We start from the raw sequence: 15,252 nt of genomic DNA, 5'->3' as shown, positions 1-15,252 counted from the left end.
GAAATGCTCTCTGATGTTCTTGGCAATGGGAAGAAACTGAGTATTGAAAAGGGGGCCGCTTCTCAGAGGAAGCATGGCTGGTGTAATCGGATCCTGGGGGGGCTGGGAGTCCTGACACAGATTCATGGATGTGATGCCCCCACAAAGGATTTATATAACAAAATAAGCCAAAGTCTAGGTCCAAAAGAGGCTGACTAGGGCCACCATACTGGAGTCACAACGTCCTTGAGTCTGTTTATAGACAATGTCACTAGAGTCCAGGGACCCTTGAGGAAGGACTCTGTTAAACATAACACCTGTGCCTTATGGAGATAATCCATTTGTTGATAAACAAACCTTCCAAGGACGAGTGGATGTTGCACCTAAACAAACACTCATCCTTGGGCTTGGGAGCATTGCAAGGTGAACAGCAATTAAGATGTAATGTGCTGTCTGCAGGCAAGCCAGCTCCCGAGAACTGGGCTCTACATCTCCTAGTTGTACCTTCCTAATTCTTCACTTGGTTTAACTCATTCCTCCCCTGGGAAGGCGTGAGTGAGGATGAAGCCAGGACTGGTACTATGTCCACCCTCCAAACAGCCAGACATCTGGGGGTAGGTTGATCACACCAAGCCCCTTTCATCACAGAGAGGGCAATGTTTTATCCTCAATGGAACAGTGATGTGTTCTGGATTTAGATTTTCCTTTCCCTCCCCACCAGCCTCTTCTCAACATCTGTGGGCTTCCTGTGTGTTTCACACAGCACTTAGGCACCATATGTAGCAGTCATCCATCAGAATGATGCTCATGACAAGCACCCACAAAACCTCGATGACACCCAATAAATGTTTATTTCTCGCACATCTAGGATCAGGTCGGTGAGAGGGCTCTGCTTACCTTGGCTGGGCTTGTTCATGTGCCTGGGGATTGGCTGGCTGTCAGCTGACGTCGGCTAGCAATAGCTGGGGTTGGGAGACTCAAACAACTCCCATCCTCCTGAGACTAGTGGACCACCTCCTTATGGTGGCGGCAAAATGCAAGAGAACAAGTGAAAATACCCATGGCCTCTTGAAGCCTAGACTTGGAACTAGTATACTGTCACTTTCATCTCATTCTGTTGGCCAAAGCAAGTCCCTTGGGGTGGGGAATATACTCCACCTTTAGGAAAGGAGTTAAAGCCACATGACAGAGAGGAGTGAAGAATCAGAGACATTAATGGAACCTCAATACCTTGCTGTTAACCAAGGAATTCTCTTCCCATGATTTATATCCCACACACCTGTATAATCCCTAAAAAACATCCTAGGTATATCCTAAGGAAAACTAAGCCATGGTCTTCGATGAGAGAAGCCACCATCTGACTTTGGAAAGCTGTTTTGCCAAATGTGACATATGCCCCAAACCTACTGTCTGTAGTTGGAAGACAAAAGTCCAGGAACAAAGAATTGAAAACAGAGGTGTACTTCCTTCCATTGCATCTCATTACCCAATCTCCAAATTCTTGTTTCAGGGAGCCTGTTGATTTAGAACTCTTACTACCCAAGGGAACTTTTACAGCTGGAGACACAATAGTTCCATATAACTGGAGCTAGACTGTCCCCTAGCCTTCTGGGGTTCCCTCTCTGACCACTAGACAAATAGGCAAAAAGAAGATTATGATGATAACTGAGGTTGGCCCTAATTAACAAGTAGAAATATGGTCGGTCACTGCTTATTTTGATTATCTCTTGTCATGTAACAATTCCAAAACTTAGTGACTTAAAATAACAACCAACAATCATACATTTGCTCACAGTTCTGCAGACTGGATTGGACCCAGCTAGGATCTTCTGCTGTCTTGTCTACAGTCACTCATGTGTTATAGTCATATATCTGGAGACTCAACTAGGGCTCCCTGAAGGGTTGGCTTCTCTCTTGCCTCAAGTTGAGAATTGCTGCCTGGTGAAGATCTCTCTAAGTCAAATCCAGCCCATAAAGACTGGAAGAGGTAGCTACTTGTTCAAATGTACAGAACAAAGCAAACCTACAAGGAACATGAATAATCAAGAAAACACAGCACAATCAAAGTAAGAAAACAAATCTCCAGTAACCAACATGGTAGAAATGGAAATCTGTGAACTGTCTTACAAAGAATTAAAAATAATCATCTTTAAAAAGCTCAGTGAGTTACCAGAGAACGTGGGTAGACAACCAAATGAAACCAGGGAAATTATACATGAACAAAATTAGAATATCAACAAAGAGAAACAAACAAGCAAAAGAACCAAGTAGAAACACTGGAGCTAGAGAATACAATAACTGAACTGAAAAATTAATTAGTGGGGTTCAGAAGCAGAATTAATCAAGGAGAAGAAAGAATTAGCACACTTAGGGGCAAGTGATTCAAAATTTTCAGTAAACAAAGCTACAGTAATCAAAACAGCATAGTACTGGCACAGAAACAGACACAGAGATCAATGGAACAGAACAGAGAATCCAGAAATAAACCCACACACTATGGTCAATTAAACCATGACAAACGAGGCAAGAATATAAAGTGGAGCATCAATAAATGCTGCTGGGAAAACGGGACAGCTACATGTAAAAGAATGAAATTAGAGCATTCTCTAACACAATATACAAAAATCAACTCAAAGTGGATTAAAGACCTAAATGTAAAACTGGAAACCATAAAACTCCTAGAAGAAAACATAAGAACACTCTTTCGAGCCCTGGTCTGGGAAGAGCCCACATGCCGCGGAGCAACTAGGCCCGTGAGCCACAACTACTGAGCCTGCGCATCTGGAGCCTGTGCTCCGCAACGAGAGGCCACAACAGTGAGAGGCCCGCGTACCACAAAAATAAATAAATAAATAAATAAATAAAAATTAAAATACTAGTCCCAATACCACTATTACACTTAAAATAATTTCTTAATATCTCCAAATACCCCGTGTTCAAATTTCTCCATCAGAAACGGCAATCTATTTTAAAAGTTCTATTTTAAATCTATTTTTTAAATTACTCATATAAAATGAGCATAAACTTGTGATCTTGTTGAACGCAGTTTTTTTTTGTTTTTTGCTTTTCATTGGATGCACGTAGCTCTTGGCTGCACAAGGCTGCCGAGGGGTGCTGGAAGTTTTGAGGCAGGGTCTCTAGGGACCTCTATGCTATTTAATACTTTGCCTCCTGGTAAGGGGATGAGGTGCAGAGCGTGAAGGCCCCCTCTCCCCCATGCTCCCTCCATCTGCAGGAACCCAGGGCTGGGGTGAAAGGAGTGAGGCGTGCCACTTCTTGCTCCCACCTCTGCCACTCTGGCGTCCCTCGACCGCCCCCTTCGGTCTCGGGACTACATTTCCCAGAGGTCCTTGAGCTCCACCCGGGCTCGAGCTCCTTAGCAGACACGGAGCGACTAGCGCGGCGAGGCGCGGTGCCTTCTGGGACAGGTAGTTCGGTGGGCGGCTCTCGGAGCGCTTTGGTCCAGGTTTGAATTCCGCCCACCCGCATTCGGCTCGGAGGGAAGGCAGACAGTAGGACGAGCGGTGAGTTTTCGGCAGGGAGGATGGGAGGTGGGTTGGGAGAGGAACAGTGTGTGTGTGTGTGTGTGTGTGTGTGTGTGTGTGTGTGTGTGTTGGGGGGAGGGCTCTGTATCGGCCAGTGGAGGAAGCGGGGATGGCTCGGCTGCGCGCTAATGGGGGTGACAGCGGGCGGGTCCTCGGCCACCCCTTCCTGACCTGTTGTGTCTCTGAGGGTGAAGGGTCTGGGCGTGGGTGTGAGTGAGTGACTGGCTTGCCAGCAGGTGACGATGTCAAGGTGGGGGGGTGTGGCTCTGCGGGGGTCCGGGGAGTGTGTGGCCTTGTCTGTCCGTCCCAGGGCGGGAGATTTTAATGGGATTCCACACTGCACGAATTCTGACTTTGTGAGGCGTCTGTGTGAGTCTGCGTCTGACTCTGCGGAGTTGTGCCCAAGGGTGTGCATTTTTGTCTGACAGGTGGAGTCAATGTGTACTTAGGTGTGTGTGTCTCTGTGTGGGTGTGTGACTGCAGCAGAGTCTGATTGTGTGTCTGAATTTGGGGAGCTCATGTCTTCACTATGTGAGGGGCATGCTAATCTGATGGCGGTGGCAGACGGTTATTAAGGGGCCTCCAGGACCCTGGAGGGGTCAGTTGGGAGTTAAGGGAGCCACTTACGAACTTGGCCGGCTGGGGGCATGGTTGAATGATTTGGAGGGAATACCTGAAGCAGTTTAGGGGGCGTTGGAGCTGCGGAAAGAGGGTTCTCGGAGGACTCATATGAAGTTTTGGGAATGAGAAGGGCTTTTGGAAAACAGCTTTTGAGCCAACAGTGGTTATGCACATAAGTGTCCGGCTGTCAGGGGGGCTGGGAGCATGAATGGTCCGCACATGTGAAAGGAGGCAGCTTCTGGGCAACGGGACCTGGGTCTGTCCTGGGTGTCAGCCAGAGGGAATCATGTGTCTGGAGGGTAATTTTGAGTTTTGAGATGTGGCTGCAGGTGTGTTTGTGTCTTTATGCCCCAGTGTCCAACGTGTTTATCTGGAAGCTGTGTGTGTGTGTATGTCTGTGTGGGTGTGTCTGCGTGGGTTACCTGTGGTTTGAAGTTGTGTGAATCTGAATCTGCACATTTGTAAGTGGGGAGCAAGTGGGTTTTATTGTTTTTAAAAGGCTTGCAAGGCTGAGGGGGTGACTCCGATTTTCCAGGTGTGTGTGCGTCTGTGTCTGTGTGTCTGCATGCCTGTATTTCTGTGGATGGATTTCTGCATATTTGTCTGTCTGATCTGCTAGGAGCTCTCAATTTTTTCAAGCCTACAAGGCTGAAGGAGTGATTCTGAGGTTTAAAGTGAGCCATTGTGAGTAGGAGCTGGGGGGCATCCAAAGCAGAGTGACAGGGGGCATCTGAGGTGAGAGGCTACTGGGGGGTTGGGTCCCCAGGTGAGACTGAGGGTGGACTCTGGAGTGTCAGGCAGAGGAGGTCTGAGTATCCCATAGGGTGCCCTTTGAGCTTTAAGTGTGCAGACGTGTGTGTCCTGCGTGTGTGTGTGCCTGGTGTGCCCAGTATTTGAAGCTGTGTGTATATGCACATTTGTGTGTGTGTGTGTGTGTGCGTGCACATGTCTGAGTGTTACTGAACCTCAGCCTGTGTTACTGCCCATTTGTGTGTATTTGAGGGTCTACAAGTGGGTCTTAATTTGTACAAGTAGAACACCGAGGCCAAAGGGGTGTCTGAGTTTCTAAAGTATCCCACTGTGAGTAGGAGTGTGAGTCCTGGGCAGGAGGCCACCTCGTGGGAGGGAGTCATTGTGCGCCTGATGGTCCTGCAGGACCCACCCTGTCCCCCAGCCACCCCCAAGGGGTCCCCAGGCCCCAGTGCCTCTGATGCATGAGCCTCTGTGCCTTTCCTAGGAAGGCCTGGCCTGGGCAGTGGGGGAGGAGCGCTGGGGGAGGGGACGGATTCTGAGGCCCAGTAGGAACCCCTCAGTAACAAGGATAGTGATGCTGGCAGGCTGGGGGCCTTCGTGGAGGAAGAGGCCCCCGACCCTCCCCCCTAAAAATACAATTGTAGCCAACACTCTGACGCCTGTGCTGGTGTCAGAGACTGTTTTAACCACCTGACTTGTGTTCGGGGGCGGGGGTTGGGGGTTTGTGCGTGTTGCTGAGCAACTCATTCCCATTCATTCACCCAAGTTTGTCCACCGCCTCCTTGGGCATCTCTGGAGCCAGCGCTGCTCAGGTGCCGAGGACAAGCCCTGAGCAAGCCCGCCCGCTCCTGCCCAGCGGCCCAGGCAGAACCTAGGTCGGGAGGTCAGTCCCGAGGCCACAGCTCTGAAGGGTCCCTGTCATCAGGGCGGGGACAGTTTGGGGCCAGGGCAGCGTGGGGTCGCGCTGCAGAGTCTCCTCGGGGATGTGCGGTTGCGTTCGCGGCAATGGGGCGCAGGAGCTGCTGCCTAGGAGCCCCTGAGACCCGATGGTGCCCGCGGTGGGGCCCCTTGAGGAACCCGCGTCTCCCCTGAGGGCGGTCGGGATGCTCAGATCCTTGTGAGCCACGGGGCGACTCCAGGTCAGGATTCCTCTGGCCACTGGGAGGAGGGAAGAGTGGAGGGGACAGAGGAGGCTGGGGTGTCAGTAGTAGGGGTGGTGGGGACTCCGTCCAGGACAGGTGGAGGAGGAGCCCGGGTCCTGGTCCTGAGGTTTTAGGGGGTAGGACGGGCAGATGGGGGACTCTGTACTTGGATGGAGGAGGCCGGGGTATGGGGGGAGGGGATACTTCGGGAGAGGTCTTTTCGGGATCAGGGGGCCAGGTACAGAATTGGCCTAAAAGAATAACCAGGGCTTCCCTGGTGGCTCAGTGGTTGAGAGTCCGCCTGCCGATGCAGGGGACGCGGGTTCGTGCCCTGGTCCGGGAGGATCCCACATGCCACGGAGCAGCTGGACCCGTGAGTCATGGCCGCTGAGCCTGCGCGACAGGAACCCGTGATCCGCAGCGGGAGAGGCCCCAACAGTGAGAGGCCTGCGTACCACCAAAAAAAAAAAAAAAAAAAAGAATAACCAGAGGGCCATTCGGGGGACGTGGAGCCCCTCCTGCAGGCTTTGGGGGGGCGCCTGAGGAAGCTTATGGAGATTTACTTAAGAGAAGGACATTTGGCAAAGGGCAGTGCAGCCTCCAGTGATTCTGCGCGTGCACTTGCTTCGCTGCGGGTTAGGGCTGGGAGCATGCCAGGGGCGCCCATCTTGGGGGGGGGGCAGCCTCTGGGGGTTGGGCCATGGGTGAGACTGGGGATCGGCCCTTGGTGTCAGCCAGAGGGGAATTGTGTTGGAGAGGGTGACTTGTATTTTCAGGTTGTGCATCTGCCGTTGTGTGTGTCCCAAGCGTGTGTGTGTGTGTGTGTGTGTGTGTGTGTGTGTGTGTGTGTGTGTCTACTGGTGGGTCTCAATTTTTAAAAATAGGTCTGTGGGCTCCAAGGGTGTCTCAGAGGTTTTCAGAGAACATCATGGGGTGTTGGAGTGTGCGTGTGAGTCCCTGATGGGGGATCACCAAGTTCCTGGGGGGTCATCGTGTGTCTGATGGTCCTGCCGGGCCAGCCCTAACTCCCCAGTCACACTTGAACTGGCAGCCAGGCCCTTGTGCCTCAGCTGCTCTGAAGCATGAAGCTCTGTGACCTGGGGATCTTCTTCCATAAGGTTCTGTCTTCCCTGGAAGACCTGGCCCAGAACCAGGGCCTGGATGGATGGGGGAGGGGCGCTGCAGGAGATCAGAGGTCAGAGGCCAGGTTGGAAGGTCCTGGCATCAGGGACAGTGATGCAGGGAAGGTGGGGGTGGGAGAGGAGGTGGAGGAAGAGGCCTCCTAACCACCCTCCCCCCCACCAATAACAACAGAGTTGGATCCAACACATAAACTGCCTGACTGTGTGTCAGGCTGTGTTCTCAATACCTGACATGTGTTTAATCGTATTCAACCCTCCTGTTTAATCATTCATTGTCCTTATGTTTATGGAGGGGACACCTGACAGCACAAGAGGTTAAATACCCGCTGAATCGGGGCTTGTTAGGTTAAATGCAGGATGCATGCTTAAATTTGAATTCCAGACAAACAAAGAATTACCTTTCAGTGTAACTATGTCCCAGATATTTCTTGCCTATACTTAAACATAACTTGGCAAAACAAATAATTATGTAGACCCGTCCCATGCAGTGTTTGGGAGCTACTTATACTACAATATGATTTGTGTATCTGAAGTTCAAATCTCAGCTTGCTGTGTATTTCTTGTAATCTTGTTGTTAAATCTGGCGAGCTTGATCCTTGAGGTCTCTCCGCTCGTGACTGGAAGGCTGGAACCCCCCAGTGCACCCTCCAGACACACTGGCCCAAGTCCTGCCCAGGGTAAAGCTGGGGTGGAGGCGGGGTCCCAGGACCCCACAGCTGAGCCTGCTGCTAGGCACCCTTGCTGCAGTGCTGGCCGCTCGCTCCCCAGGGGCTGTGGTGAGGTGTCTGTGGACCAGCCCCCTCGTCTTCACAGCAGTCCTGAGAGGCCATCCCTTGAGCATCCTGTACCAGAAGAGGCCCCCGAGGACAGGGAAGAGGGGTCCTGGTCTGAACCATTTGGTCAAGCTGCAGTGTAGCCTTAGGACACAGCTGAAATACAGCACTGGGAATGCTGGCCATGAGTGTGCTTATTGAGTGCCTGCTGTATGTCAGACACCACAGGCCCTTTTGATATAAAGTTAACTGAGCTGCACCTTCAGGCCCCAGCACTTTGTGTCATAATTTTTCTATTCTTAAAGAGGCATAAACCCCACACCCATGATCCCTGCCCTTGCCCTTGCCAGGCACCATGGCAATCGCTCTCCCCACATCACACACTGGGCCTTGGAAGCCACTCTAGGAGGGAGGCATTGCCAACACTTCCCCTTGGATGTTGGGGACCTGGAGACTTGGGGAGGGGATGGAGCTGTCTGAGTCCATCCGACACCTGAGAGCAGTGCTGGGGTTCACACCCAGGCCATCTGGGTCCCCAGCCCAGGCACTGACTGCTCTGGTCTCCTGTCCATAGGGAGCACCTGTGGTGTCACGATGCTACCTCTCAGCACCATCGAGGGCCAGGAAACGGAGGCAGTGCAGACCAAGCCGCCGGAGAAAGGAGGTGAGACACACACGGAGTGGAAAACTGTGGGCAGGTGGCAGTGGGGAGGGTCTCCAGGGCACGGCTGATGGGGAAGGGTTGACCCTGAAGACTGATCCCAACCCCAAATAACTCCCACTGGCTCCTGCTGGGGAGGGCGGGCCCTGAGGGGCACCCAGGATGGAACCTCCCTGACATCACCTGATGTCAGTGCGTCCTGTCTCTCCCCTGTTCAGAGCCTACAGCAGTGTCTCCTGGGAGCTGAATGCATTGGAGCTTCTTTTTGTGGCCTGGACACGCCTGGTGTCTTACCCCAGCCCCTTCACTCACTGACATTCCCCGTCTGTTCCCTGTGAGACTACAGGATGCAATATAATGCATGTCTGCAGGCACTGCTGTGCAACGTCCCTAACCTTTCTGTGCCTCCGTTTCCTCATCTGTAAAATGAGATGATAATAGTAGTTATTTCAGGGAGTTATAATGAACAACCAGACAAGCTAATAATTGTAAAATGCTTAAAAACGTGCCTGCCACATCGCAAGTACTCCTCACATATTAGCTCTTGTCAAGGGTTCGTGATGAAGATTTTATTATTATTGTTTCTCAAGCCTCAGAGGGCAAGATGGCCTCATGCCTCTTTCCTCCTCCCTCAGCCCTGCCTTCTGAGGTTCCTGATGATCTGCTGAGCAATCCCTCCAAAACGGAGGGAACGATGTCAGCCAAACTCCTGCCGATCTGTCCCTTGGTAAGTCTGCTTGTTTCCTCGCTTGACCAGAGTCCCCTGGGTTCTGAGAGGAAAGGCACATCCACCACCCCCTCTGCCCAGCAGAGACCTTTGGGTGGCTCGGTGCCCCTTGTACCCTTGAGGATGTAGCCCCAGCTCTGGGGGATGGTTTTCTTGGAGATGCTGCCCTCTTTCCTGCCTTCTTTTCTTTCCTAATTCCTGCCTCTGCTCCAATGTCACCTCCTCCATGAAGCCTCCCTTGCTCACTTTGGCCTCATTTCTCTCTAACCCCTTGCTTTGCTCAGTTTCTTCAGCGTTATTATTGCTACCTGAGAGCACACCTGTATCTGTGTGTTCATCGTCTGTGTTCCCTACTGGAGTGGTGCTTGGGGAGCAGCAACCTCCTCTGTTGTTCAATGGCATATGCCCCTGCCTAGAACAGATGTAGCCAGCGTTAGGCACTGTATACACATGGGCTGATTACGTGAGGGAATGAGTTACGTAAGGGTCCCTCCTGCGCAGGCAGCTGTGGCTTTGTCCACCTGGACACCATTCCTCCTCCTGCTACTAACACCCTTGACTTTTCTTGGGGGACCACCTGTCTCCATGCCCTTCGGATGGATCTGATCCCATCCTCAGACCAGCTCCAGGTATGCCCCTGACCAGTCAGAGCCGGCAATGCCAAGGTCCCCCATGATTGTTCCAGGCTGGGCACGTGGCTCACCGTGGCCAATGAGGCGTCTGCTCTGCCTCTGGGATTCTTAACAGGTGGGAGGGGAGTTTGGAGCGGCCCTGATGGGGAACCAGGTGTGCCACGGGGAGAGGTCAGGGGAGGCACAGGGTGAGGATGCTCGCAAGAACACGTTTCCTATTAGTGCCTGCAGCAGTCCCAGGGAGGACTCTCTAGAAATGTTATTAGAAAAGAATGTAAGAGTCACAGATTTTGCAAAGCAGTACAAAGATCATCCAGATTCACCAATTGTTAATATTTTGTATTTTCATGTTCTCTCTAATATATATACTTATATATACATTCCTCGGTCTATCACCTTAGATATAGAATATACTCTTACATAAGTGTGGGACTGTTGTAACATTCAGGCTTTTATCCTTATGCACACTTTCATCTGATCTATGTCCATATTCCTGTTTTGTGAATTAGCTACATACTACCTTTTCTTTTTCGTTCTTTTCCCCACAGCACAAGTCCATTCTGGTCCAGGTATTGCGCTTAGTAATGTATCTTTAGACCTCTTTAATCTGGAAAATCTCCTCAACCTTTCTTGCCTATGACAACTTTGAAGACCAGAGTCACCCCGCCCCATATTGTTTTATTTATTTATTTGTTTGTTTATTTATTTTTTAACCATTTCCCCGCGAATGAGATTCAGGGTAGCTATGATCTCTGGAATACCACCTAAGTGATGCCCTGTCCTTTTCTAGACATCACATCTAGGTGCACACGAGGTCTGTCTGCCATCATTGCTGATGTACTCGGAAGAAATACTTGTCCGATTTCTCTACTGAATACTTTCTGATTTTGTTTTCTCCCTGCAGCTAGCTAATAAGAGGTCAGTTGGGACACATTTTTCATGAAGCAAAAATCTTAGAAGTGGACAGCATTCTGTTTGGCCCATTTTGGGTACTTTGCCCACCACTGAACCAACCATCAGCTGAGGGGATGCAGGACCCTAATTGCCCCAGCCTGGGTCCCATGACCATGGGACTGTGTGGGGTAGAAGGTCCTTACCTTTCCCCAAACTCAGAGAACAGAAGTATGGATGAGGAAGTGATTCTCAACCAGAGGCAGTTTGCCCCCCTGCAGACATCTTCAGTGTCTGGAAACATCTGTAGCTGTCACAGCTGAAGGGGTGATGCCGCTGGTGTACAGCGGGTAGAGGCCAGGGATGCCTCTCAACATCCTGCAATGCACAGCGTGCAGCATCCCCTGCAAAGGATGATCCCGCCCCACAATGTCCGTGGTGTGGATGTTGAGAAACCCACACTAAGGCCATTTTGGGGAAGAACTGTTTTGCAAAGATGAGGGCACTGAGTAGAAGAAAACCCCTCTCACTAAGCAGCAGGCATTGTTAAAGACACTTTTCTTGGATCATCCTGTTCAATCCTCACGACTCCCCTTTGAGAAAGCACTTATTTATACTTCATTATACAGAAGTGTAAACTGAGGCAGGGGAAGGTCAGGTCGCTTGGCCCAGGATCCCCAGCTGTTTGTAGCCAAGTTGGAATTCAGCCCCAGGTGGGCTGCCACTGAGTGCACGTGCTCAGCCCTCACACTTGGGAGAGGGGATGCTACCCAGGGCACTAACGTTCTCCTCTTTCTTCTGTGTTCTCGTTCCTTTAAGCCAACTGTTTGCTTCGCCTATTACTTGGAAACGGATGACTCTGACTCTGATTCCCAGTTTCCTCCTGAACCTTCGAAACCTGGCTCGAACTGCACCTCCCCTTCCAAGCCTGGTGCAGAGTACGAGGAGATCCAGGCATGGGAATGTCCCTTGTGCTGCCTCAGCATCCTCTGCCTTTCCTAATACCCGAGGTCCCTCTGCTTCCCGCTCTAGACCCCGTGCCCCCAAAACATGCATGCTGGGCTACTGTGATGTAAAATTCCAAAATATAGCTGCTTAAATATGCCAAAATTGATTTGTCCTCCGTGTTGGTGGTCTGTGTGTAACCTCTCGGGGTGAAGGTGTAGACACTCTTTGGAGTTGGGCAGCCAGGGTCCTTTGACCTTGGTGCTCTGTGCCACGTGGCTGGAGAGGGCTCACCCCCACGTCCCATCCACATTCTGGCTCAGGGGAAGGGGAGAAGGATGAGGGAAGGGGGAGACACACTTTAGTCCTTCAAAGGGCAACTCCTACAAGATGCCGGATCACTTTTCCTCAAACCTCATTGGCCAGAGCATAGTCACATGACCACATCTAGCTGCAAGAGATGCTGGGAAGTGCAGTCCTTAGCTGGGCAATCCTGTGCTCACCTAATTGCTTCTATTATTATAGCAAAGGAAAATGGCTATTGTGTCCCTACTGACTGGGTCTGTTAAGTTAATTTATCCTCAGCACCAGGCTGTGATGAACACATGAGTGAGTAAGTGTATTCTTCAGTTCTGTATCTCTCTTCCACTGACTAGGATCTCCTCCATTTTTACACAAATATTTAGAATAAGGAATATTTCGGGACTTCCCTGATTAAGACTCCAAACTCCCAATAGAGGTGCAACGGGTTTGATCCCTGGTCAGGGAACTAGGATCCCCCATGCGGCATGGCATGGCCAAAAAAAAAAAGGAATGTTTCTTGAGCACTGACCATGTGGTAAGCCCTGAGCTAATGTCTTTACACATTTTGATCCACTTAATTCTCACAACCATATGGCTGGTTCTGTTATTATCCATCTTTCCAAGAGAAGAGAACAGAGGCACAGAGAGTTCATGTCACTTGCTTCAGGTCACACAGATCATAAGTAGCCAAGCCGAGATTCACACCCAGGCAGGCTGGCTCCAGAGTCTCTGCCCTTAACCACCATGGTAATAACCTCACACATGTGGACACTGGGACTTTCCCAGAGGGTCACACAACTGTGAGTGGAAGAGCATCTTCCAACATTCATACCTTCCAAGATTCATAGCGTCCATTCACTTACCTCTTCAGATATTGCATAAATACTCGGAATATGCATGTAGACTTATGTTTAGACACAGTAATGCCACTTAACTGCAACAACAACAAAATCCACAGAAATTGTCGACTGAAGTGAAAATGTACAATGTGAGAGCTGTGAGTTTCCATTTTGTTTGGGGTTTACTGAGGACTATAGCCCAGGAGACAGCCGCTCTGCTCCACAAGGTAGGTAGGAGGTCAGGTTCCGTGTGATTTTGGAGAACGTGTATGCGCAATGACGCACACCGCTTGGTAGAAGGGTACTGTTAGTTACAAGGAACACATATGTCACTTATGATTTTAGCCCTTTCCTAAGTATGAGAAGATACAAGAATAGTGGTTTTTAAAATTTTCTCCTGAAAATATCTAACTCTCTGAAAGCCTTTCTGCCGGTTTTCCCAGAGCATAGAGTACCTCAGCCTGATCTTCACTCTTAATTACTTTCCAGATGTCTTGTTGGTATCAACTGAAGTGTTTAATGACTTCACTTTTGTAGATGTGGGTGGTGGGGAACCTTCTTTTGTTGGCAGTGCCTTCCTCTTGGTCATAAATTCAACCAAGGTTTGGGAGGCATTTTATAGCCAGTTTCTCCCTCAGCGCTAGTAAGGTTTGTTGCTAGCTCAGGCGAGTATTTAACCGCTAGCCCATTCAATGTGTTATTGCTGGACTATGCCCTGTTAATGGTAGCCATACATGTCTCTGGACCGCCTCTCTTACTAGTCCCTTATGGTCCAGGAAATGGTTCCCTCTTGTTGCTTCTTCCCATATCTAGAATTACACTATTACGATCACTGATCTCACGTGGAACTATATATTTGATCAGTTGTTTCAAGGCGCCTAGGCATCATTATATTTATTGGAGGCTCAGTCGCACAATTCTATTTTATTTTTTTAAATATTTATTTATTTATTTTGGCTGCATCAGGTCTTAGCTGTGGCACATGGGATCTTTGTTGCAGCATGCAGGCTTCTTAGTTGCGGCACGCATGCGGGATCTGGTTCCCCGACGAGGGATCAAACCCGGGCCCCCTGCATTGGGAACGTGGAGTCTTACCCACTGGACCACCAGGGAAGTCCCAGTCACACAATTCTTAATGCAAGAAATAACAATATTGTAAATAGGCAGAATACAAGCAATATAGCTGGTAGCGTCATAAGTAAATGTTTAAGACAAGAAATTCCAGTAGGTGCAGCCCAGTATATCCCAGGTCGTTTGTCCCTGTCTATTACATACCAATCACTAACTTTAAGAGAAATGATGTATTAGCATTGTTCATAAAGCACCCAGCCCAATTCCCTGTAGTCATTAAGCTGATTATCCTTAGTATGATTTAATTTTCCTCCACATAAGGGAAACCCTTAAATTTCAATGACCATACCCTGATATTTGCAATACAAATTCATCCTGTAACTAAGGGACAGTCCCTCCTAAAAAACAGAAAGTTATATTCTTTGACTGAAATTTTCCTCATTGCTCTGATTGAGCTTGAGTAACTTTTAAAGATGATTCATTTAAAAATTTTATTTTATTAAAGTATAGTTGATTTACAATGTTGTGTTAATTTCTGCTGTACAGCAAAGTGATTCAGTTACACGTATATATACATATTTTTCATATTCTTTTCCATTATGATTTATCAGAGGATATATTTATTTATTGCTGTGTTGGGTCCTCGTTGCTGCACGTGGGCTTTCTTTACTTGTGGCGAGAGGGGGCTACTCTTCACTGAGGTGTGCGACCTTCTCATTGCAGTGACTTCTCTTGTTGTGGAGCACGGGCTCTAGGCGTGCAGGCTTCAGTAGTTGAGGCATGTGGGCTTAGTTGCTCCATGGCATGTGGCATCTTCCCCGACCAGGGCTCGAACCCATGTCCCCTGCACTGGCAGGTGGATTCTTAACCACTGCACCACCAGGGAAGCCCTATCAGAGGATATTGAATATAGTTCCTTGTGCTATACAGTAGGACCTTGTTGTTTATTCATCCTATGTATAACTTGCATCTGCTAATCCAAAACTCCCAATCCATCCCTCCCCCAACCCCCTACCTTTGGCAACCACAAGTCTGTTCTCTATGTCTGTGAGTCTGTTTCATAGATAAGTTCATTTGTGTCATATTTTAGACTCCACATATAAGTGATATCATATGGTATTTGTCTTTCTCTTTCTGACTTACTTCACTTACTTTGATAATCTCTAGGTCCATCCATGTTGCTGCAAATGGCATTATTTCATTCATTTTCATGGCTGAGTAGTATTCC

At 49.3% G+C, this 15,252-nt stretch overlaps 1 protein-coding gene across 1 annotated transcript in view; it reads left to right on the top strand.

The window, feature by feature from the left end:
• Nucleotides 1–3,384: 3,384 nt before the first annotated feature.
• LOC101288959 (uncharacterized) overlaps nt 3,385–15,252 on the top strand; it is a 61,779-nt gene continuing 49,911 nt past the window's right edge. Inside the window, exons 1-2 of the mRNA XM_049703318.1 lie at nt 3,385–3,503; nt 8,530–8,619. Coding sequence (XP_049559275.1) covers nt 8,550–8,619 — 70 coding nt within the window. The 5' untranslated portion in view covers nt 3,385–3,503; nt 8,530–8,549. The remainder of the gene's footprint in view (nt 3,504–8,529; nt 8,620–15,252) is intronic.

Source organism: Orcinus orca, chromosome 20, assembly GCF_937001465.1.
Source record: "Orcinus orca chromosome 20, mOrcOrc1.1, whole genome shotgun sequence".
Classification (NCBI taxonomy): Eukaryota; Metazoa; Chordata; class Mammalia; order Artiodactyla; family Delphinidae; genus Orcinus; species Orcinus orca.
The sequence above is the reverse complement of the archived record's forward strand: the minus strand, read 5'-3'. Positions and strand labels throughout refer to the sequence as shown.